Raw genomic sequence first — 24,495 nt, 5'->3', positions numbered from 1 at the left:
AAGAAGGGATTTATTAAAGCGATAATATCTTGTCCCTTACAAATCTTCACCAATCCAGGTAGCAGAATTTTTTTTGATTATGAGTCAAAAATTAAATTCAATCGAGATGTAACATCAGCGCAGCAACTTTTTTCTTACTTTAATTCAGAGAGAAAAAAGGATTAGAAAGTTTGTAAGAGGAAGAAAAGAAACTAATAATCGCAAGTCAAAAATGTAAGCGAAGATTTATATAAATTAGAAACTGGAACCGGATACCCTGATTTGTAATTTAATTCTCGAATTCTAGAGAAACTGTGATTTCGCTTTGCAAATGAAAAGTTTTTTGTGTCCACTGTGCAAAATTTCAAAGTTTGAAATATTTTCTCTCCAGAAAACTTTTTTAGATTTTCAAAAATTTCTTAATTTGAAGTAGGTTATTCCCACTATCTACTGCGTTGTATAAAATAATGAAACAGAGTGAATAAAACCATCCCATTATGATTTATTAAATAAGAGATTTTTTTTTGCACTTCTGTTATTACAGAGACAGCAATGCTACAACAATCATTCCAGAGGAAATTTGGGTGCAAATGCTACTGAATAACATATTCTTCCATCATTGATGATCGTTTCATGAAAACCAGATAATAAGGACCAGTTTATAAGTAACTAATGCACACCTCATGCTATTAAATTGAGATAATTGGACCGCAGCTGATGACATCAAAACATGACACAACAACCACTATGTCATTGTATAATCGAAAAGCTAACCACAAATTTATGTCAACGTTTGCATATTGCCTCTTTAATAGCCAAGTATGTAAGAGTAAGAGTTCGCATACATGTTTAATTTTAGGTAAATAAATGAAACATACCGAGAAGGGGAAGCATTATTTGTAGGGAAAATGACCTATTTCAAATCTAAAATTACTACTGCTACTGAAGATGGATGCAACAATGCACAGACGGATTCTATGGAAAAACTTCTACGGGATTTCTGGTATGGTGTTGTACAATGAATATATCTGCTAGTTGGATTACTTTCCGATATGTTGTATTTAATTTCCGACCAATCGTACAGTTTTCATGCTCTTCGACACTAATACTGACAAGTTTCTTCAGTTATATCAAAAAGTCGAGGAATAGAAATTTCGTTTTCATCATAGATCGTTATCCTACCAATTGGCTACTTTTCATGAATATTCTTATAAGTGAACTATAATGACATCTCAAAAAATTAGTATTAAGACTTATCATTTTTCCGAAATCATTTCAATTAGAAATCCAAATTTTGAAACTTTGGTAACCTGAGGATGAAGAAGATGTGATTGTTGCTGTCTGCTGAGAAATTACGGATGTTGAAACACTTTGACCAACCTGCTTCGGTAAAATATCAACACAAATTGGACATCCTGGAAAATAAATCAATATATTTGTTAGAATGGTCCCGGTACAAACTATCATCAATAAATATGAATATTTACTTCTCTGAATACTTTTTGGCAAATATAAAAAGAATGTGACTCAAAATATGACTTTATCCATTTTGAACTTTCTAATACTGGATTTGATATCACTTCGATATATTGCTTTATTATCATCAGAATGGAGGATTAATGGAATGGTATTTCTCAGCAGTAACTGCAGGAATGAGTAATTTCTTGGATAAGGTCCCCAGAACTTGAGCAATCTTTATTATTTATGTAGTAAATCATATGAGCGCTTCCACAAGCTAAGATATTCATCGATGGGTAATGACGGAAGATTCAATAGTACAATGCGGGTCCTTCCATTGATATGTTATAAAAGGAGAAAGGGAAACTGCACATTTTGTTTTTAAAAATATAATGGAAAAAATGAAAATTGGAATTACGAGATTCAATTGCGATAAAACACACAGTGATTTAAATGGACTCCCTTTAAGGTAAAGATTAAGTTTGATCTCTTGTTCGCTAGATTTTTTAAAAAATCATTATTATTAAAGAACAAAGACAGCCAATAGTATTTGCTGCATTAATTCCCAAAACATGAATGCAATATGAATTCATGAAAATTCTCTCGGTAACTAAAAATATTGTCATCCAAATCTTTATAATAACACTCAAACACAGACCTCACTAGGCCAATGTTTCCAAGCCTAATCAGTGCAATTAGGAACATTCCAACTATGCAATTTCTTCCTACTCTGTCAGGATAGATATGGTTTGTTTAGATGAAGGATTAAACTTAATTTTAACAAAATCCATGAGAAATTTATTAGTAAAAAATGACTGAATAAATAAATTACTCTTTTAGGAGCTTGGCCTGTAAATTTCTATGTTATTACTTCATTCCTTTTCACATGTCTTCGGAATCCTTTTTTTGATTCAAATGAAGCATATTTGAATCAGGAAAGGCTTTCAATCACCGGGTAAAAAAGAACGAAGCAACGACGTAAAAATAAATATTTACAAGCTTCTAAAGGAGTAATTTGTCATCTCTCTTTATGTTGCTGCTCAACGAATGCATAGTTCGCAAAAATTTAACTATGCTTCTTTTGGTCTTCTATTTGTCCTTTTCCTGACCAGAAATCACTGATCTCATTTTGCTCTTTTCTCTATAGTACATTTTCTCTGTGAGTTTTTAACTCGTTCAATGATAATTTTGTTCATCATACTGCCATGTGCAAAAGTATCACCGCTCCGAATTCATCAAATTTCTGTTACCTTTCCCTTACTACTGCCATGAATAATTAAGTAAACAAAACATTGTTAATATTTTCCATAAAATGTCAACCTTATGTGAAAGTAACAGAAAAGATTAAATTGAAAATAGAAAACATACCTTGTACTTGTTCGTCGTTGAATGTCACATCGATAACATATTTGCCGGGATACTGTGGAATAAACGTAACCAAACAACGCCCTGCACCTTGCATTTGCACATTATTTGGTACTTTTCCCTGATTAATACTGATTTCCAGCTGTCCTTTTCCAGCATTAACAGCATCAACTGCAGGCAAAACATATAATTGTGATAGGTAACGTCGTTCTTCACTCATTTTTTAAAAATAAATTGCGGAATTTGCTTCCACTGGAGAATTATAAAATATAGATATATGGAAAATTCGTCGAATAATTCAGAATGTCACAAAGTTGAAGAGTACAAGCTGTTGATATTATTGCATATCTGAGATTGAGATGGATTACGATAAGCAAGTAATTCGACAGAATAAATGTTCGATTAACGGTAGGAAAAGAAAAATGTACTAGTGAGAATATAAATAATATCAAAAGCGATAAGAAGACGATTTAACGATTAGAAAGTAAATTTAGTAAGAAATTCCTGCCCAAATTGAATGTATTGTCAACATTACTTTTGCTGTCACTGTTGTTTAATGGGTGACATGGTGGGAAGTTGACAGCTGAGAAGAAAGTGTTGATTTAGGCACTATTTGTGGTAATGATAACTGCAGCGACGATGATATCAGCTGATCGACAATGTTCAATGTTGACAGCAGCAGTGGACAGGAATGATAATGATTACTTCTATGCAAAATATTTGACCAGAGGTAGATAACGAGAAAATAGTAAGCTACTGTCAACCAACCAACAATGCTCAGAAAGTAGCTCTCCACTTTGCTGACATAATGCCACAGTGACTGTTGCTTTCCTGTCACTGATTGAGAGCGACATGAAGTGCATGGATGGATGGAGGAAGGCAGGATGACAGCATAAAGAACAGAGTGAACCGCTCCGCCTCCGGTACCGATCAGCATGAGCTGAACTCGGTGATATGGGACACTAAGACAGGATATCAAACATGGAACATCGACACACGCAGATGCGAAGTTCGTATTATTGGGAAGCAAAGATAGATAGTAATTGGCCCGAACTTCGAGAATTTGTTAGTCGGCATGAAAAGTTTCCAGACAAATGTCTCATAGAACAAATGCCATCTATGGAACGTTGGGACATTCCCCAATCCTAAAGAATTATTTCAACAAAACTATCTTCTAAAAAAAGTGTCCATCAAAAAATAGTTTTTCTTTTTTGTATGACTATGAGAATGGACATAAATTTTGCATGAAAAACTTTTCAATCAACTGAAGATCAATTTTAGATCAGTTAAAGACTATCATAGGTCGCAGGTCGATGGACTAATCCTTAGTTGAGATTTAAAAAAAAGGCATTCCAGTATCTCTTCATTTTATTATCAAATCAAAAAAATTTTTTCTCACTCTTCTATTTCTCAGCTGGTGGAAGTAATCCAAAGTGGTAAGGAACAACATTTGCTGTCTGTCTTCCTTTTTTTCAAATCATCATAAGCGGATCTTTTCAACGAAACTATAGGGCGCTTTTGGGAACCGTATCCGTCCATCTCGAGCTTTTCATTTCTTCCAAGAAGTTTGGTTCCATCGAAGACTGTCCTTTACTTAGCTTAAAATACTTTCCTTTTCTTAACAACTGTCATTTCAGTTACATGTTTAATGAACAGTGTCAACTAACTATGTATTAGGAATTCGACATTACTTGCTTAGTGAAATACTGGCTGCAAAAAAAGAGTATTTGCCCCGTAAAACACCAATGTAACAGAAGAAACAATTTAATGTTAGTTGAAGTGATAAGATAGACAGAATAGGAGAGTGATGTGATTGACATAAACAGACTATGGTAAGATGTGACGTTATAAAAGATAAACAGAAATTGTTTTAACCCTAAACCAGAAAACCTGATCGAAAAGAAACATGTGAAGTGATGACGTAAAACTATGAACAAACTGCCATAGGGATATCGCATAAGAATATGACAGTAATTAAATTGATATAGTCAAAAAGCCGATGGATAACTTTAGAGTGATAAACAAATTTTCATTCTTGCAAATATATTTATTTTGCATATAAAACTGCGAAACACTACTCCTCATTTTCACTGGTTAAAAAATCCGGAAATATTATAATGCCGAGTATCCTCGGTGTTTTTGCATGAACTCTCGGGAGAATGGTTCCTTGAAGTGTATAATAAAATGCGACCAATTTTATATATTTACAGCATTAATGTTCCTAAGAGAACAAAAATATGAAGAAAGAAGTCTAAGCATTGAAAAAGATTTTAAGATTGGAAAAAGAAAGGCTCATGATTATGTGGAAAAGGAAACTGAAGTATAAAATCTGTATTATCACCAATGATACTGCAAAATGTCGACATCGACTTTACGATGCATGAACTTTTTTTTTTTGGGCCGGAAATCGAGGTCAATCACTGCAAAGTGGTGTGAAAAATAATAGATGCGTTCCTGTACCAACAAAATATGATGAAGGATGTTACCTGTGCTAATTCCTTTGTCATAAAGTAAACAAGGATTTGCGCCACTATTCATCAATGAATAAAACGAATCCCAACCATTTCCCGTCCTCACTTACCGAATACAATGAGGAAGAAGACTATTACTCTCATTGTAAAGAAATATCGTGGAAAGACGTTGAGGAACAATGAAAAAATCTCATTTTAAAAAATTGAAAACTGAAAAAATCTTTGAAATTTGTCTTATAATTATAATACTTTAGAATGCCATATTGAAATGATTTATCGTGAAAACAAACTTGAGTAAGAATTTTCTTGTTTACTTCCTTTTCTTCAAAAGTTAAAGCACCTAAAGCTACGGAACCTGACTTAGTTCTGATCAGTTTTGCAATTCAAACGAGATTTTGGAATAGATTTTGATGGATTAAGTGACGAATTAAGACTAAGATTTCGATTCCAAAATTTAATCTAAAATTAATTGGCACAAATCTACAAGTTGCTATATTTATCAGGCTTGACTCTCAGAAAAATTATCCAGGCTGTGATGTACCACAGTAAGGAAGTTGGTCTACGCTGTCTTATGCATAAGAAAATCTGCTTACTTAGGTACATCATAGTCTGGAGACAAGCCCATAATTTCTTGCAAGTCGAAATTGTCAGCCATAAAATTTAATTGTCATAGTCTCAGTCCGTCACTTAATCCATCATTGAAATCCGTTTAGTCACCGGAACGGAAGCAGCTTTAGCTTGCTGATCAAAAAATCTTTAATTTAATAAGAAATAAGAAACATCAAATCACAAGCAAAAAATAATAAAGTTAGAAATTCACTGGATGTTACAATTAATCAATACTACCATGTCAATTCGTAGCTCTCTTCTCTGTTCTCTCATAAATTTGATGAGAAACTCAGTTCATTTCCATTATAATTCCAGGATAATGGAGAAGTTTCTAAATTTAGACTTCTAGGTTTTTCGATTTGAAAATTGCCTTTAAAAATTCGAATTGAGAAAAACGATGTAATTGAACTCCATTTAACTTAAATTTCACATTGAAGTAGGGTGGAATTAAATTAAATGATAGCAAAACTGTAGAAATGTCGTTTTTTCTGCATTTTAACGAAGGCTATATCACAAAAACATCACTTTAGAATTCTTTACTTATTCGTTAAAACGAGAATTGAAGTATTATGTGTGTTTCGAAATTTTTGATTTCAGTTAAGCCACTCAATGGTTTAACGACTCGTACGGAAGACAACGTCAGGCGAGGAGTTCGACTGCGGCGGTACATCTGTCAAAACGCAGGTGCGCAGATATCCTAAGGCTAGCTCAGAGAGGATGGAAAAGAAGTGGAAAGGAAGAGAAAGTTAGCATTCACAAAATGTATCCGTAATAAAAGTGCTTCGATTTGTACAATTTCGTACTATTCTATCGTCCCTACCACAAATTTTGTGAAAAATTTACGACATTTCAAAATTGGTGATGACAATTATATAAATAATTTAAATTGAGGTGAATACAAATTAAGGCTCACCAATAAACTGCACAGGTTGTCCAGGTGTACCACCACCAAGAGGTTCAATTTTTACACTTTCAGCGGAATATCCGGAAATAGTCAGTGGGTATGGATCGATTTTCTTGCCACAAATTACCATTTCCAGATGGTGGTCACCAACCTGCAAAAACAGAAGAAATATTCTGAAAAAACTTAAGATATTACATGAAAGGCTTAGCTAAATAATAGGAAAGTCGGAAATATAATTCGCTAAACCTGCTAAGCCCCTCTGAAAGTCTGCTCTGGTACAGATACGCTTTTTCTTTATCTTCCTATACAGATGATATGAATGAACAATAAAGTGATTATGAACAATCTCATAGGGAATGAAAAAAGTAAGCTGTCAATAAGTAGAAAGTTTCATGTCATTAATCTTATTATAAAGTAGCAAAACTTCATGATTGATTATGGCATTACTAACCTTATTAATAACATATTCACAGATGAGCTTGTTGTCACTTCGTCGATGAACACTTATAGGTAAGTCGATACCATCAGGACCTAAAGAAGAAACATTAACATTATGAATTCTAAACAAAAGGATTTTATTTTTTATAATCAAAAAAGAGGAGGATTTTAATAAATCATTAAAAAAGTGAAATAATGGAATGGAAAAGTAAAGGGGCAGTGGATCCTGTGAAGCTTCCACATTTCAGGAAATATCAGAAAATTAAAAAGCTTGCCATATATTCGTGCTTGCACATCAGTTTCTGTGATACCATCACCGACTATTTCGAATGTAGTAGATTTACCAACAGAAGCACGTTGCAGTCCTATTCCGGCTAATTCTGTATACCAGGATTCGGTTCGCTCAACTCTAAAATCACAGCAGGAATTATTTTGCATATGAGAAAAGTATAATTTACAGGTAAATATTTGGATGCCATTTAGTTTCTACTCAGACGTCTAGAGTGTTTATTATTCTTCTTAAGCATATCAAAATTTGCGTGACTACAGAGCAACTTGTTCGGATTAAAAAGTCATTATCATTGACACCTAGTAAGAACTCTGAAAGTTCATGACAATTCAGTTTGTATCGGTCAAATCTGTACTTTCGACTTAGGCGTCTGTAAGATGCAAGGAAGATTTACAAAGATATCAAAGTTTCTGACTACCTTATCCTACATGAAATAAATTACTTAAACGTTTTTTTTAAAGTTAGTCAATCAGAATGAAAATAAATATCACACCGTCTACTTTCGATACTTCGTATCATTCGTTCTTCTACCTCATAATCTGCATTTATCTGATGCTGAGAACCTCTGACCTGAATTTTCCATGGTGACATCCTGACATTTTCACCATTAAATCGCATTTCAACAATGTGTGTTATTGCCTACAAAAAATGTTCATTGAAAATGTACTGCATAACAACGACTTTTGCCATTATCGACCTCGGTTTCCACAGGAAGAGAAACAATTATCAGTTATTATTACGAATATTTAGAAATTTGCAGTAAATTTCATTTTAATAAATTACTGATTTGTAAAATAAAATAGATTGTATATAGCACTTAATAATTAGACAGATGTAGTTGATAGTAATGAAAGTTACTTTGCTCTGACCTATTTTGAATGACTGTTAAATCACAAGATAACTTTATATGAGATTATAACAATTTATTAAAAATGAACGAACCTGAGTGGGAGTGAATGAAGCTAAGTAATGTCGTCCACCCAGTTCACGTACACGACACGCCACACGACCACCGTTTATCATAATTTCCAAATTGCCAGATCCTGCTGCACTTGCATCAACTGCAAAAAAAAAAGAAAAAATCTTACTTTAACGCCTCTAACGCCATATATTTTGATCTGATTTGCACAAAATGTCCTGAACCGATAATTCAATATGTCTTAAACATCTCCCGAAGACTGAGATGTCGAGATTTTGAAACCTCTCTAAAAGTCTCTCATTTCTAAAATAAAAGTCTCTCATTTCCTTTATATAGTTATAAAAAATTCATAAATTCTATTTCTAAAATCATACAATAATAAAAAACTTATAGAAATTAATCTAGAAGATCAATTTTGGCTATTTCTTCCGAGACTTACAGCATTAAAACAGCATAAAAAAGGGAAAAACATAGCGCGGTACTATATTACATTATATTAGCTATAGACAATACTTTGAAATTAATTAGGAAACTCAATTCGTCTCAATTAGTTAGGAATGTCAAGTTAAGTTTTCTAAGACATAATATTGTTCTAACTTCCCAACTATTCTGCGTAAATTTTAATCAAACCAAACTAAAACGAGTGAAAATATGAATAAGAAGAAAGTAAATTAATGACAAATTTAAAATCTCTAATTAATCAAAAAATAAATTCATCTGCTTGAAGGAAAAAGAAAATTTTAAACACTTTTCACTATGCAATCCACACATCGAAACTCATTTAAATTCTCTATTAATGCTTCCAAATATTCCAAATAGAAATCTTTCTCCATGTAGAAATTTAAATGTTTAATCGAAACACTAAACAGTCGCATAATTAAAGGTATTAGAAAAAAAAAGAGAGGAAGTATTTTTGGAAAAAATATCGAAGAGCGACAAGTTGAAAGAAATGACAGAATAAAGGGACAATTGCTCAATTAAGATATAAATGAAGAAAAAAACGATAGGCCAGTGATAAATTTTAAAATGAAATTAGAGGACAGACACATAGAAAAGTAACAAGGATGTTTATCCCCTCAGACTGTTATAAAATATTTGTTTATCACTTATCCCTTCAGCAGCCAAATTATTATTCAAATTTTACCGCTTCTAGAGTGGAATTTTTGGCATCGAAAAAGGATTAAAAAGATCGTATACTTTTTATTTTGAATTCCTTAATAAAACAACTAACTTATTTTGGATTAGCTGAATTCACTGATAGGCAAGAAAAAAAGAGAGAAAACAAGATATGAGACATCTCGAGAATAAAGTCACAGCAGAGCAAGCATACATTGATAAGAGCTATTTTAGTTTAAATTTATTGTAAGTAAGCGTACTTTCAAAAGTATAATCTCTGAAAAGTTCGTCGGCATTGAAAAATTCTGGCATATTCCGGACGGTAACCAAATCCGGATCACCGACATTACATACAAATGGGCTTTCGTACACGCTCTGATTGAAGAGTCGTACATCGATAGAATGCTCACCTGTAATATTTCCATTTATTTATTTATTTACTTCGCTTAAAAGAAAAAGCATTTCATCATCTTTTCCACAAATTTACTTCAGTCACATTGCACTTCATCATTGCTCTGAACAGGTAGAAAACCTCGCTTCGAAGGGAATACCTTAAAACTTTTATTAAAAGCTAATCGACATAACAAGTTTCTTCATACACTAAGAAGAAAAGATCTAATCTTTACTGACATACCAGTTTCAACAGGTTTCCACTCTACTTTGTAAGTTACGTCGTCAGCTTGATAAACTCGCGCTCGTTTCGATTTTCCGGAAGGTGCTGAAGAACAGAAGTTAGCTGACAAAAATAAATTTTTAACTTCCTTTCTTTTCTTAATATCTTAGTCTCATTGTCAACCTTATTCCAAATTGTTTATAATAGAAAACGCATGAGACGATAGTGGATGAATCAATTTAAGAAAACGAGCTATTAAATGAAAGGCTCCTTGTCTATAGGATTAGGATGGAATTTAAAATCTGCATATCAGTAATGAGGAGGGAAGATTTGAAAAAGTGTGTCATTTCTATTCAATTATCACAGTTTAATATAATACAAAATACTGTTTGAAAATTGCAAATCCACTTTTTTATTTCAAAAATTCAAAGATGTCTGCTTTCAAGGGACCAAATAATTCATAGCAAGCAGAAATGATAAAACAGACACTTGCTTACACAGCATTGAAATATCGTAGGGAAAGGCGCAATAAGTGAAATAACGAAGTACTAAAGGTAGAAGGGAAAGAATAACTACGTAAATTGAAAGCGAACCACAAGATACAAACCAGTAATAGTAACGGTGATATCCTTACATTCAGCACCAATTGCATGAATAAAAAAGGTATTAAGTCGATCAACTGAAGCAATTCGTAAATTTTCACCGTAAACAGATACTGAACTTGCATCTGCTATATCCAAGATAAACGGAGAACCTGTAATTAGGTTGCCAATTCAGATATAATAAGAATGCAACATAATGAGCTGAATTAAAAAGCCCTTCGTAAGCCTGATTTATTTGTTGAAATGATTAGCTGTTTCAAGTAACACATTGGCAGCAAGGATGGAAAGTTATGAAATATTTAGAAAACGGTAAAATTCTGTTATTAATTAAGATTTAAACATCTGAATATTTGAAATAGTTGCAATAGGCGATAACAGATGTCTAACGTAAAGATTTATAAAGTGGAGAAAGTAAGATTTGTTGAAAACACAAAGAAATAAGCAATAACACGAACAGGTAAGTGTAAAGATCACCTTTAACTTCCATATTGTTAAAGAGGACATGAATTTTGTATTGTCCAGCACCGTCAGGAGTAAAACTGATTCGATAAACACCGGAATTACCCTGTTCGAGCACCTCACATGGCATGCTTCGCCCGTGTCGTAATACCGAAACCTATCAACATTAACTCTCTTTTTTTGTTGCAAAAAAGCAAACTTAGTTTGATTGTAAACATAGTATTTCCAACAATTTAAGATCAAAACAGACTTTACATGTCTTTATTCGGTAGAAATTTTGAAATGTAAATAACTGGACAGTTCTGACTAAAGTGACATGAATTTCTACTACTCAAGGATATTTCCAACAAGATGAACAAAAAAACTTCGCAACAAAATGTAATTTACTAATTGAACGAAATAATTATTCCTTTAACTCAAAAGGTAATTCCGAATTGGATTTGAGTAATCAAAATCGTTTAATCATTTAGTGTAATACGTCTCGCGCGTATACGACCCAGGAGGACATAGCTTTAGATAAAACTTTTGATACCGGTTATCCGGTAAATAGATTGTTGCATTTAATTTGAACAGCCTAATATATCACAGTGATTGAATATATGATGGTATCCTTCGTTTAGTTTCATTTTAGCATTGTTTTTCTTTTTGATTTCGATTTTGTCCTTATTGGATGGCGAAAATTATTTTAGGATTGAAATTCAGAAAAAAAATTTCGAAGTGCTAATTTTTCTTCTAAATGGTTCTTAAAATATAAATAAAATTATTTAGGAAGAACAAATTTTAAGGAAGTGTATTTATTAAAGGAAATTTATGATCGTATCGAACATTTCTAGGTATTAATTACGTTTACTCCTCAATGGAACAAAAATGTTTAACGGTGAAATGGATGCTATTTTAGGGTTAAAAGAATAGGAAAAAGACATCTTTGTAGGCTGCCAAAGTTAATTCTTCTTTGATCATTATTCGATTATTATATTCTATGAGTAATATATTATTACTGTAGTCAGATTCCTAGATACATTACTACTGTATTCAAATTCCTTATGATATATTATTACCGTATTTAGATTCTCTATGATATATTACTACTGTATTCCAATTCTTTCACATATGATTTCATGCGGGTTTATGAATTTAGGTTACAGTTTAATGACAAATATGTTCCTATTAACTGCTTATGTCAACCAGCCTCTTCGCTTGTTTGGTCTTTAAAATGACTGTATACGATTCGATTTTATTGTTGAGTCTATGCTGTATCAAAAACTTAAAAATTTGATTCAGTGCCTAAATTTCAGAATATAAACAAAGGTCATAAACTGCCGTCGCTAGGTATTTCATGATTTTTTTTTGAAAATGTAAAGAAATCAACTATTTTCAAAAGAGTACTTTGAGAAAACCATCACCAGCTTGCGATGCATTCACACTAAACTTGAGCTCCTGACCAACGAGTCCTACATCCAAACCATACACCTAAATTTAGAGGGAAAAATAACTTCAATGTCAATAATTATTTTCAAACTTCTCATAAATAAAAAATCAAATTATTTAGAAATTATTCAAGTTTTTTTTATCCTTTCTGGAAAATACTATTTCAGTGATTCTGTCAGCTGAATGAAAGTCAAATACCTGAACAAGATTGGCATCGTACACTTTACAAGAAAATGGAGAACCTCGAATGTGATCACCATCGTAAAGTATACCAATTTGCCATTTACCTGGAAAAAACGGATGCAGAAAGTCAAGCTGAATTTGAAGAACTAAAAAAAATGAGTAATAGGATTTTATTTACTTGAAAATCATAATCAAAACTGCAAATCGAAAAAATTGGAATTATCAGTTACACCAGAATCTGAATCATTTGTTGTCAAGAAAGCACGCCAATGCAACAATCCGAGATTTATCGAATCTGCCGAGAAGAATCTAGGCCACTCCTACATACTTTGAAATATTTCCTCAGAACTCCTTTCAAGGATTGAAGAACTACGTTAAGAACTATTAATCCATTAGAAGGACAAGCCAAATAATCCAGTTAGTTATTTAAAATTCAGTGAACGCTTATTGCCCGTTCCTATTCTAACTTTTATACTGCTCAATACAACAGAAAATTCCTATTATGGTATTTACAGGAAAAAAAAAAGACAAATGAATAAAGTAATAGAAAGAGTATAGGAACTTCTCAGGTCTAATATTTAATAAAGAAAGCGCAGACTTATATTTTCTAAGGCTTGCTGATAGACTAATAGTTTAGCTATAAGAAAATCTTATAAACTACTTTTAGCTGCAGAAGTACCTGTTTTGTTACAACCAATCCAGTGAACTTTAGAAACAAAAGCTACTTTTTTGGAAGAAGTTCCTGACTGAATATCGTCCAGTAAACTGTCAAACAAAAATTCAAAAAAAAAGAAAGAAAATAGAGCGTTTACAGCTAATGATACTACAAGAACAATTTATTTGTAAATCTTATTTGCGTATACTGTAAGGAAGGTGAACAACAACCAGGTGATTGTCCGAAATCTCAATTCCACCTTAACGATACCGTAAGGAAATCAGATATAAACTCAGTTTGGAAATTTAAGTTAAGATTTTGGATATATTTGGTAACGTCATCAAGTATAACAGTTAGAAAGCGAAAATTCCGGATTCCTGATAAAACATTTTAGAATAGAGTTCAGTTCTGATTACAGTATAAATAGTATCACAGCAAGCGCGTCGATAATTGGCAGAGATGCTAAAAACAAAGGAAGTGAATCAGATCCTTAATATTCACCAATTAATTAACAAATAAGCAGAGCATAAAACAAGTCAAAACAAACTAACCAACTTCATTTGGTGTGAAAGTAGCTGTAAAAACGCTGCCTTTCTTGAGTATTTGACAATTTTTAATACATCCTGAAGGCGCAATTGCTTCAACAAGGATAGAACCAGCCGATGAGTCACCGTGTGCATTTATCTGCAAGTTCTTATCATGAATCAGAGTTATCAACATTTTCCGTTCACCAAGGAATGGATGATTTCAGTGTTGTATGTGACTGGAATCCTTTCGTACACTTTTCATCAAAATACATCATCTTCTGTGGAAATTTTTCTGCAGAAAACTCTTACTTTCCTGTTCTCTAAACAAATTGTTCCGCAGTTAAAACTTTTTGCAAACTAAATTTTTTGTTGTTGAGCAGTGTCGCGATAGTGTCATTATGCAAGCAAACTATCCTGCAATTTTTAAAGAACCAGAAATTGTATGGAATCATAAAATATCTCAGATAAATCTAGAGATAGCAGATCACTTACCACTACTTCAACGATCGAACCAATGGAACAAGGTTCGCTTAGACCGGAAAAAGAAACATGCCCAATATCGGGCACCGGATAGAGGTCCATATCGTCGTCGATCGTGTCGTTGTTACTACTTTTGCTGTTTTAATTTGTTCGACGCGATGTTACAGCTTCTAATGATATTGATTTTAAAACTTTGAAGTACTGCTGCAGTTGATTGTTGCTCTGTTCCTTGACACAATATCCGAACCTGCGATTTTTGATAGAAATTTAAAATGTTTGAAAAACACGGGTCTTAAATGCCGCAAGCAGTTATAAAAAAAATCAATAATAATCGATTATATTTGATTATACACGAGGTTAATTTAGAAGAATTTAAAAATATGGAACAAAGTAAAGACATGCAAATATTGTAATCAATACAACGTAAGTTATCGCTTCATTTTCATTCAAATAATTATTTTACGCGTGAGAGGTATTAGCTACGATTTAAGAGAAAAGCTCCTTTGACTTTTTAAAATTAAAGGCATTCGTTGAAATGAATTTCGATTTAAGAATTTAAATGTTATTGAAAATCAGTTGAAACAACAGCAGAAGAAAATGTGAAAACTGGAAATAGAATGTGGAATGGGGAAGTTTCTCGGGAGTGTTATACCGCATGACTAACACATTCACATTCACCATCCAACAGCATCATCACTCCAAAAATGTTCCAATTCATTCCATCGGTTGAATTTCTGAATTGTGGATGGAAGGGAGGAAAGAAAGGGAAGCACAGCACAACGAAAGAAATTCTTTTCATGTGTCAAACACTGTCAAGAATATCATCCAACGTACAAGATTGCGTTGCAGGTAAAAAAGAAGGCGAAGCGCACATCTGCACACTTGATGAATTTCACTTTTCATATCATTTTATATTTCCCAATCAAATTAATTTCTAAAATAGTTGAACTTTTGTTATAATTAAAAGGAATTTATTACGGGAATCAAAAAATGCATGAAAAATAAACGATCAACATTTCAGGAATGGATGATTTCAAAGTTACTGATGAACATGAACATCATTTATCATCCAAAATCAACGGAGAATTGGATCAGTTCTTCTGAGAATCCATATTTTTAAGAATCTAACCGATTGCTATACGCTTCCTGAATCAATTCAGATAATGCAACAGTAAAGGTAGTAATGATGAGTAATATAAAGCTTATATGTAGATTAAAAATGTTAAAAACGACGATTGAGCAAAAACAGATTTTCGTGGACTCTTTTTCAGTCGTACAATCAACACAGTCGGCATTTTAAAAAAGTGACGTTACATTAACATGTTCTCATCATTTCTAATTTTTACATAAAAGATTAAAAACGGCAAAATTCGGAAACCTCTTATTAAGGCATATACAAGAGAGCAGAACTTTGAAAGTGAAATCAAATATAAATTTACCACAACATTAGCATGCACTTGGACTATCCATTGTGTAAATGATGGCAAATTTGGCCTATACAGACGGAGAATTGGATCAGTCCTTCTGAGAATTTGGCCTATACAGATGCATTGCTCTTCTGTAGAAGATGTCACCAACAAAACTTCCATTTCGCCAACATTTTGTTAATTTACCGGTGATTAATGTAATTCAAGTTAAAATATCATACATGAATTTTATGATTTATACGCTCATTGAAAAAATGCAAAATCAAGAAGAAATTAATGGTATCTAAAAATGTAAATAATGCCAGAAATTCATAGAAGATGAACAGTCGTTGATGGCTGTTGAATTTGTAGCAGTTTATCAGGAAATTATCAAATTATGATTTGGAGAAAATGAAAAATATTTCAGCCATGATAAGTCAGCGGCCTGTTTGTCTAACACTAGAATTTGCTAGGATTGAGTCTTACAATTACTTTAACTAACAGGTCAACATTTGGACTTTAATCACCTTACTAATCCTGAACTACAACGTTTTTAAGGAAACTAAGTTTAAACAATTCTTCCAATACGAGGAATCAAGGATATTTTTATTCCACTGTATTGCAGGAAGCTAAAACTTTCAAGGAAATTCGTGCAATTAGAAATTAGGGATTACGTAACAATTTTATATAAAACAAGAATGTCAGGATCAAATTTTGTTTCTGGATACTTCTGACCTACGAAAATGTCCATCAATACTTTTGAAAAAAGTATTGATGGTCACTTAATCCTTCCTACCTGTAAATTGATATGACTTGAAAAGTCAAACAGGTAGGAAGGGTTAAGTTTACAATTGTTCATATGATTAACCGTAGACGGAATTTGGACAAATTTATTTACAAAACGAATCTTAATAAAGGAAGGTCAAAATTCAAGAAAGCAAAGCAAGGAAGTGTGATTTAAGAGAAAGTGCAAGACGACTTTTCCAAACTGTAATCCCATCAGTCCATCAGTGAAAAACTTCATTGTTAAAAATATTAAATCTTTAAATGACCAAAGATAAATTAATCATTGGACATAACAGATGGTGTGAAGCATAAAAGACCTGAACGAGGGGTGTAAGGGTCGCAGATAATGGGTGATTTAATAGGTCAAAAAAAAACGGCAAGTGGAGAGTAACAGAAAATGAAATACTGAAATATACATAGATAAGGAAACACCAGTTAGCGCGGAATTTTCATAACTCGAAAGATTAAACAACAAAAATTTGCATAAAGAATTTCAAACTAACCAAACAATATTTAAGAAGAAACACAGGAGAATTTGCTTGTGTCAAATTACCATCAATATATGTACAATTCTGTTGACATTTCAGATTTGTTGAAAAAGGGAGAGGAAAAGAAGCTTGGATAAAGAGAGTTTGCAGAAAATTACACACATAGAAAATTCCCTTCGTGCAAACTTCCCATTCCCTTCTCAGTCTTCTACTACTTAAAGGACAACAAACCTTTTGTTCTCTGTGGAAATAACAAATTAATGAGACAGATGTAATAGTTAGGTGACATCAAAAATCATCAGACTGCTACAGATTTCCAGCAGTGCGATAAGCAGTTGATCCCTCTGAAAGGAATGATTACTTTCGCTTGCTCACTTCATATCACAGGATTTATTTTAACGGTGATAAGAAAGAAGACAAAGTCATGATAGCGATTATCCAGTACAACTTATCACTCTATCAATTTCACTTTTTTTTTTTTCCATTTTCACGTAAGCGCCTGTTCACGTGTACAACAAGCTTCAGATGCACGCATAGCATAAGGTTAGATTCTTCAAGGGATAAAAGCAAATTCAATGTAATAACATTCTACGTTTTCTTCCATTTACCTTCTTGATCTTGGCTGAATTTATACAGAATCAACCAAATAATGCAGATCATGATGATGATGGTACTGATAATGTGACACTGGAGATAATTATTGTGCTGATAATTGAAATCTGTGAAGATATTCTTCAAAATTATCAATTCCTTATGAATATCCTTAACCGATTACTGATTTTAGTTAAATGATGAGAGACTGTGCAGAAATTTTGATTTACATTGAGGACACCAGAAATCAATTACACATTTATATTTTTTGAACGATATGCAATTAATTTTCTTATATTGTAAATAATAGTGCGACAACAATGGATGACACTTGTCGCACAATTTTCATCAATAAAAGCAATCAGTAAGTTACCGATTATGATATGCTGCAAGCAAGCCTTAACTTGAACTAATTTAAAAGTGGAAGTTGAAATTTAACGTAAACAAATGATAAAGAAGAACATCATGAACGTTTGTCCTTTACCATAGTTCTCGTTAAGGTAAGCCAAAAATGACAGTACCTAAGTGAGTTATTAGCTTGTAACTGTAACCAAAACCAATAATGATCGTTATAGAGATATTTCATATAGGTAAACCATTGGTTCAAGGAACTGATGACTGAAAAAAGTTGGCGAGAATCTCCTTCCTCGTCCAATCAGTTATCATTAGTTTGTAGGAAATTCAAAAACACTTCTTTTTACAGTATTAACATGTTTAATAAAGTGGATGTGTATTGGGAGAGAAACTTGATAATGGGAATGGAGCTGACGAGAGAGAGAGAGAGAGAGAGAGAGAGAGAATTATACTGAAGATAACTTAGTTGCATAACTTTACTAATATATCAAAATATTATGAATACCAAGAAGATTGCTCAGACAATACATCAATAAAAACAAAATTTTCCTCCCGTTGTGTGCAGTCTTCTTCATTAATCACTCATTGTTTCAAACATAACATAAATTTAGTGGAAGGAATTAACTATGAAATAATATTAAGTTAGTGGAATGATGTAAGGCGAATAAGTAGAGATTAGGTGTGACCAATGTCCACATTTTAGTGACACCGAGATAGTCGCTCAAATACCCCGCTAAGTGTGCAGTTTAACTCAAGACGGTTAATATCGCAACAAAAGGACTTTTGTAATCAATGGCTTGAAATACCGCATTCGACCGTGAATGTAACAATTCATTACTGAGCTGATGGTAATGTTGATCTTAGATGCAACTACTGTATTACTGTGAAAACATGAGATAAATGCAAGTCCGCTGTCCTAATGGTCATTCTAACGCTGATCATTTAACTTACTTACATAGGACTGAAAGTTTTCTTTTAGTACTTCTAATCCAAATATAGAAATTTTAAAAATAGTCCATTTTAGGAAATAGCTGCAGAACTTTTGAAAGTAAAAGTATGTGGTGGGAAAGAAATCCTAGAAAGTAATGATTATGATGATGACGAAATGACTCGTCATCCCAATCCATAGCAGAACTTAAAAAGCAATTTAAAATAGCATAATTATTAGAAAGAGAACTACTTTTGCTGAATTTAGCCGACAGTACAGCAGAAGAGGAAGGATGACGATTCAAAGTCAAGTGTTTTGCATAAACATGGTTGACTGCGCGCATAGGAATGTTCGTGAAGGTTGACGATGATGGTGAAGGTGATTTTGATGATGACGACTGTTGCCGTGTGATGCGATCAGAGGTTGAGAAGGAGAAGGGGAAAGATGGAGAGGAACTTGGTGACGAAGTGTCGAAGAAGTAGTAGCAGTAACTAGTTGAAAGTGACAACAGATGGTAACTCAGGCAGGAATGATTATGATTATCATAATACTAAATGTAGAAGGGAAACATCATGGAACAGAGCAAGATAGAAGGGAATAAAAGTGGAATAGTATGAAAAAATGTTGATGATTACTTTTGACAACGATGGTTGAAGTATTATTCTTTCTCTGCAAGACACAGATAAAACTGTCTCTCTCTCTCCCTCTCAAACCTTCTCTTCGCCCTTCGTTCATTCATCCATTATAACGGGAAATAATGCTACAACCACCAGTAGATAGCGCGACCGATCGGTCCGAAGGCCATTTGCTGTACGTAGTTGATGAATAACGTTTCTCTGATTGATGTCTTTTAAATGGTGATCATAACCAAGAGCGGGAATTAAATTTGAAGGATAATGTTTATCCAAATGAACAAATGTTGGAAATGTAACTTTTGGAAATTAAGTCTCTAAAGAATAATGGATCGATAGTTGAGTGATTGCTTATTTAAGGTATCTAGATTTTCAGTGATGTCCCAGTAAATATTTCTAGCATCTTTTCTATGCTAGAACAAAATTAACTCCTCTTTGAAAAGATATAACCTTGGCAATTTCCCTCAGATCTATAACTCTTCAAGCTTTGTTCTGCACTTCATTGCAAGTAATAGAGCTATATTTTCTCATCCAGAAAATGAAAATCAGATATGTTAAAATGAATTAAATTAGAAGAATTCAGCAACAAAGCAAAACGATTTTATTTTCGATGCAAGTCAACTTCTTCCTGATTACTTTGCCAAGCATTCATTCATAACCTTTTGATATCTAAAATATCCTTGTCACCAAAGAAGAATGTATCGCAGCGTGTGATAACTGCATCTCGATGAAATTGACATCACCGTTTTGATGATGTTCGACTATCTCTCTAATTTTCCTGATCGAGTGAAAGAATGTGTAAAGATCTATATGCTGAACACTGAAAAGTTCCTCTCTCTTCGTTAATACGGTTGATGTATTTCGTTGAGCAGCTCCAACTAATCTTAACCTAAACTGAAAATTCGAAATCGAATATATCCTGTAAATAAAGACAAGAATATGATTTTATCAAGGTACTGAAAAGAAGTACTACAATATGAGTTGTATATCATAAGGGAAAATCTATTCACTTTCGTCGTGTACTTTTTATCTTTGCACTTCGAAATAAGCGATTTTTTTTTTCATCAACCGATTGAGAGTGAGAAGTCAAAAGATAAGAGTGAATGACTAAATCAAAATGATAAGAGGTCAGTGATGCCCGATCCATGTGGGAAAAAATCATTGTATAATATTGACAAAGCACTGTATAATACTGATAAAAGCAAAGAACAAACTGTTTACTAATTGTTTTGATTCATAGATTGTCAAGGTTTTTAAAATTTAGTACGATATTCTGAAAATGTGCTTGGACGTCCACATTTTTAGCCTATCTGAATCCACTTTTTAGCCCATCTGAATATTTACTTATGATAATTTCCTTAGAATCATAAAAACGTGAATTGGTGGAAGCTATCAAAGCGATATTCCTTAGAGTACGTTCTGCTTCCTCACCAAGTGTTATAACTTCTATTTCTCTTACAAAAGGTGCAGCCGATATTTTCCGTCACTAGTGTTGTCCGAAAAAAAAACTTTACCATTTTTTACACAAGATGAATTTGCATATTTTATAGAAATTAAACTTACAGCATCAAAAAAGTCATCTATAATTCCTTTAAGCGACAAAACTAACAAAACAAAACGCAGTCTTTTAACAACCAATCACAAAAGCATGAAAAGAAAAACGGAGATGGCAAAGTGTAAAGTTTAGAATAGAAATAGATTGATGTGATCGGTCAGAAAATGAAGGAAGAAATGAATGCAATATTATCGTTACCCATAACTAAAACATCAAAAAAGATGAGAAAACAAGTTCTTCCTGAATATTTGTAATTAGCAGCATGGCGATTAAACATCACTTATTGATCTCCTAAAATTAATAACTAATTCTGATACTCAATTTAGACACATATCACATTTTTGCTTTCTGCCAGCTAACTTTTTTCAATGAATTGCATTTCATCTTCTTCTTGGCAATACACATTGTTCAATTACAACGATTAAATCTATTTCTTCAAAAAGAAAAATCACAAAATGAAGCAAGTAATGCTACGACTATGCTTAGAGTCATTATAGAAACCGTACCGATCTTCGATCTTCAGAAATACGCAAAAGATTTGTTATTTCACTGATGGAAGCAATTAATAAGTTGATCAATGAGAAAAATGACAAAAAAAAAAACATACCTGAATGTACTCTTCAAATGATTGCTTCAACTTTATTCCACATAAATGTATGCCCACAAATGCTGCTTAGAGATGGCAAATCATGTTGACCTTTCAAAATTCTGTGACTGCAAAAACTGTCCCAATCAATGGTTGTCATTTGTATGTACCGGATTCAATCTCAATGTACTAATCAGCAATTTGCCTGAATTAATCCAGGAAGTAAGGAACCGAACATTTTTTCTCCTCTGTTTTTCGTTAATTTTGATTATGTTAATAATTTATGCACCGCCAAACTGTCTGTGCGAATGTTACTTATCCCACCTACTGGTCAATATCATCGTCTCAGATTGTCCTCAACAGAGTGATCAATTATAAAGATGTTGTCATGAGGCTAAAACTAAAAAGAAATCAATGATTGGAATTGATCGTTAATCATCACATTACCTGTGTAACCATAATATACGTTGTACATTTGCAAGGACAATGTAAACGTCAAACTGAGATGTGTATTGTGCATGTTAATAATATAATCCATCTACTCTCCCTCATAGAAATACTTAAAACAGTCCTGATGTAATCGTTGCTAGGACCAAAAACTAACTTAGTAGAAAGTCAACAAATTATGAAGTACAAAATGATTTAATGTGACTCAAAGAATTTCGCTTTCATAGTAGTTTTACATATTGTACAGAGCAATTTTGATATAAGACAGTGATATTCGAGTAGTATGTTAGGTATCTCTGTCCATTTAATCAATGGAATTTGGGGTAATAGTCCTGCTTCCATGAAAACTACATTACAACACATGCACACATGACACTGCACTATCTTCAATCACTCCGAGTGTTTAAATGGGCAATCAGTGGTCATCATCAGCAGGTCATATCATTTTCACCCTAAATTTTCCGTTCTCCCGTTTTGTTCGAATACTGGGGGACAGATACTCTCGTACTCCCCTTATCACTATTCTGGATTCTTCCATCAGTTTCGAAATTCTTTTACAAAAAATTATAGTCTACCTTGATATTTATGTGATGCAGAAAAATATACACATAATGCCATTGACATAATTAGTCGGATTTCTCGAATTGTTAGCTCCTGTGGGAACTTTCAGACAACTAATAGTTATTCAAATAGTTCCAAAGTGGTACTCAGCTTGTAACAGACCTATGATTTTAGTGAATTGTACTAGAAATCATTTATGACAAATTGTTTTAAGGTACTCAGCACTGAATTTAAGGGAAGTATAATTTTTTCTTGTTTCAAAAATTAGAAAAGTACTAAAAAACCAATATTATAAAAAATGAATCAGCGAAAAATGCGCAAGTGTCCCAGACATTTGCGACCCCGCCTGACATGAGCTATTAAAAACAAATCGCTGTACTGAAAATAAGCAGTTTCAGTAAATCCTATTACAACGATAATTATAGTGAAATGAGCTGGCATTATCATTATTGAACTTTGATACTTACAAAAACAATTTTATTGCTTTACACGTCTTTAACCTTTGATATTTCCGAGTTGATAAAATGATGTGGTGAATCCAAGAGTAAATTCTCGAAATAGTCCCGAAAATCTATTAATATTGCTAGTCTTGTCATTTGTAATGAAAGAAAATGAATCATTGAATCATTCATTTATGCGAATTTTACGCAACCGCAATTATTCGTCCCACAAAATTTTCTCATGAGTCCAATCTTCCAATCACCACAACAACTTTCTGTCTTATTTCTTTCCACATAGGCTGAATTTCACGTTATCTGAAATAAAGTGTGAAGTTCAATACATGTACGCATAGATTTTTGTCAGAATCTTGAAATGTTTGTTGAAAGAATTATGAACAAATTTGAAAATTATCGGAGGGATTTGCACGAATCGCAGAGAGTATTCAGGGAAAGTAAGTAATAATTGAACTGACATCTAAGAAGAGTGAAGCAATGGATAGGAAATAGAAGGAAGTACTGACGTGACAATCCTATCGTATTAACGTCGAAGGATCATATTAATCATATTAGGATCATTAGGATCATATTAGGATCATATTACGATTATTAAATCGCAATAAATCCTAAAGTTATTGGCTTAGCATTATGTTGTCAGCCTAGTGACTTAAAATTTTTTGCTTTCATATTTGAAATGTCGAATATTTGATCTTCATTTAAAATTCTTGAAAAACTTCTAGAAAATGCAATATAAGCTTTTTTTTCTTGCTAATCGCAACTTTGAAAGAGTAAATTGAAGATAATCTGTCAACAATGATAACAGGTCAAAGAAGATTGAAAAGCTTTTCTCCTTCCATCATGCGTTGTTTTAATCTTTCTTAATTTTCTTCTACAGTCATTTTTTTTGTCGTAGCACGTGGTTTACTGCATTGTCAGATAAATTACTGAATACAAATTTACCGCTAGTGCTAATACAGCCAGGAAAACTGTAAGTTTCTTACATAGCAAAGTTCCCGAAAAAAACTTCAGGGTTATTGCTAATCGTAAAGTTTCCGAAACAAGCATTGCTGCTAATCCTATTTTAAATTTGAAAAGCGTATGAAATTAAACTTGAAAAGTTGAGTAAAGCCGAGTTAAATATTGAGAAAAGAATGAAATATAATAATGTCCTAAATGAAAACTATCTGTTTCTCATAAATTGTTTCAATCAAACTTCTGAAAGTCATTAA

The 24,495-nt window shown here is 32.7% G+C and overlaps 3 protein-coding genes across 3 annotated transcripts; all 3 read right to left on the bottom strand.

Moving 5' to 3' along the window:
* Positions 1-1,254: 1,254 nt before the first annotated feature.
* On the bottom strand, positions 1,255-3,022 carry LOAG_02285 (hypothetical protein; the record flags this gene model as incomplete). The annotated part of the gene is made up of 2 exons (XM_003137823.1): positions 1,255-1,394; positions 2,806-3,022. 2 exons carry the CDS (start codon positions 3,020-3,022, stop codon positions 1,255-1,257), a joined length of 357 nt encoding a protein of 118 aa, XP_003137871.1.
* Positions 3,023-6,784: 3,762 nt separating this feature from the next.
* LOAG_02284 (hypothetical protein) lies at positions 6,785-14,744 on the bottom strand (the record flags this gene model as incomplete). Its single annotated transcript, XM_003137822.2, has 13 exons — positions 14,508-14,744; positions 14,040-14,172; positions 12,849-12,937; positions 12,609-12,692; positions 11,238-11,379; positions 10,769-10,915; positions 10,183-10,266; positions 9,809-9,958; positions 8,456-8,574; positions 8,007-8,152; positions 7,536-7,633; positions 7,238-7,317; positions 6,785-6,937 (listed from the first exon to the last, which is right to left on the bottom strand). The coding sequence occupies exons 1-13, from the start codon at positions 14,595-14,597 to the stop codon at positions 6,785-6,787; spliced, it is 1,515 nt and encodes a 504-aa protein (XP_003137870.1). The 5' UTR covers positions 14,598-14,744.
* A 5,605-nt stretch (positions 14,745-20,349) lies between these two features.
* LOAG_02283 (hypothetical protein) lies at positions 20,350-20,827 on the bottom strand (the record flags this gene model as incomplete). The annotated part of the gene is made up of 2 exons (XM_003137821.1): positions 20,350-20,599; positions 20,691-20,827. 2 exons carry the CDS (start codon positions 20,825-20,827, stop codon positions 20,350-20,352), a joined length of 387 nt encoding a protein of 128 aa, XP_003137869.1.
* Between the last annotated feature and the right edge of the window lie 3,668 nt (positions 20,828-24,495).

The sequence above is a fragment of the Loa loa genome (genome assembly GCF_000183805.2).
Source record: "Loa loa unplaced genomic scaffold supercont3.7, whole genome shotgun sequence".
Lineage (NCBI taxonomy): Eukaryota > Metazoa > Nematoda > Chromadorea > Rhabditida > Onchocercidae > Loa > Loa loa.
Note: the sequence above shows the minus strand (reverse complement) of the source record. Positions and strands in the feature narration are given on the sequence as shown.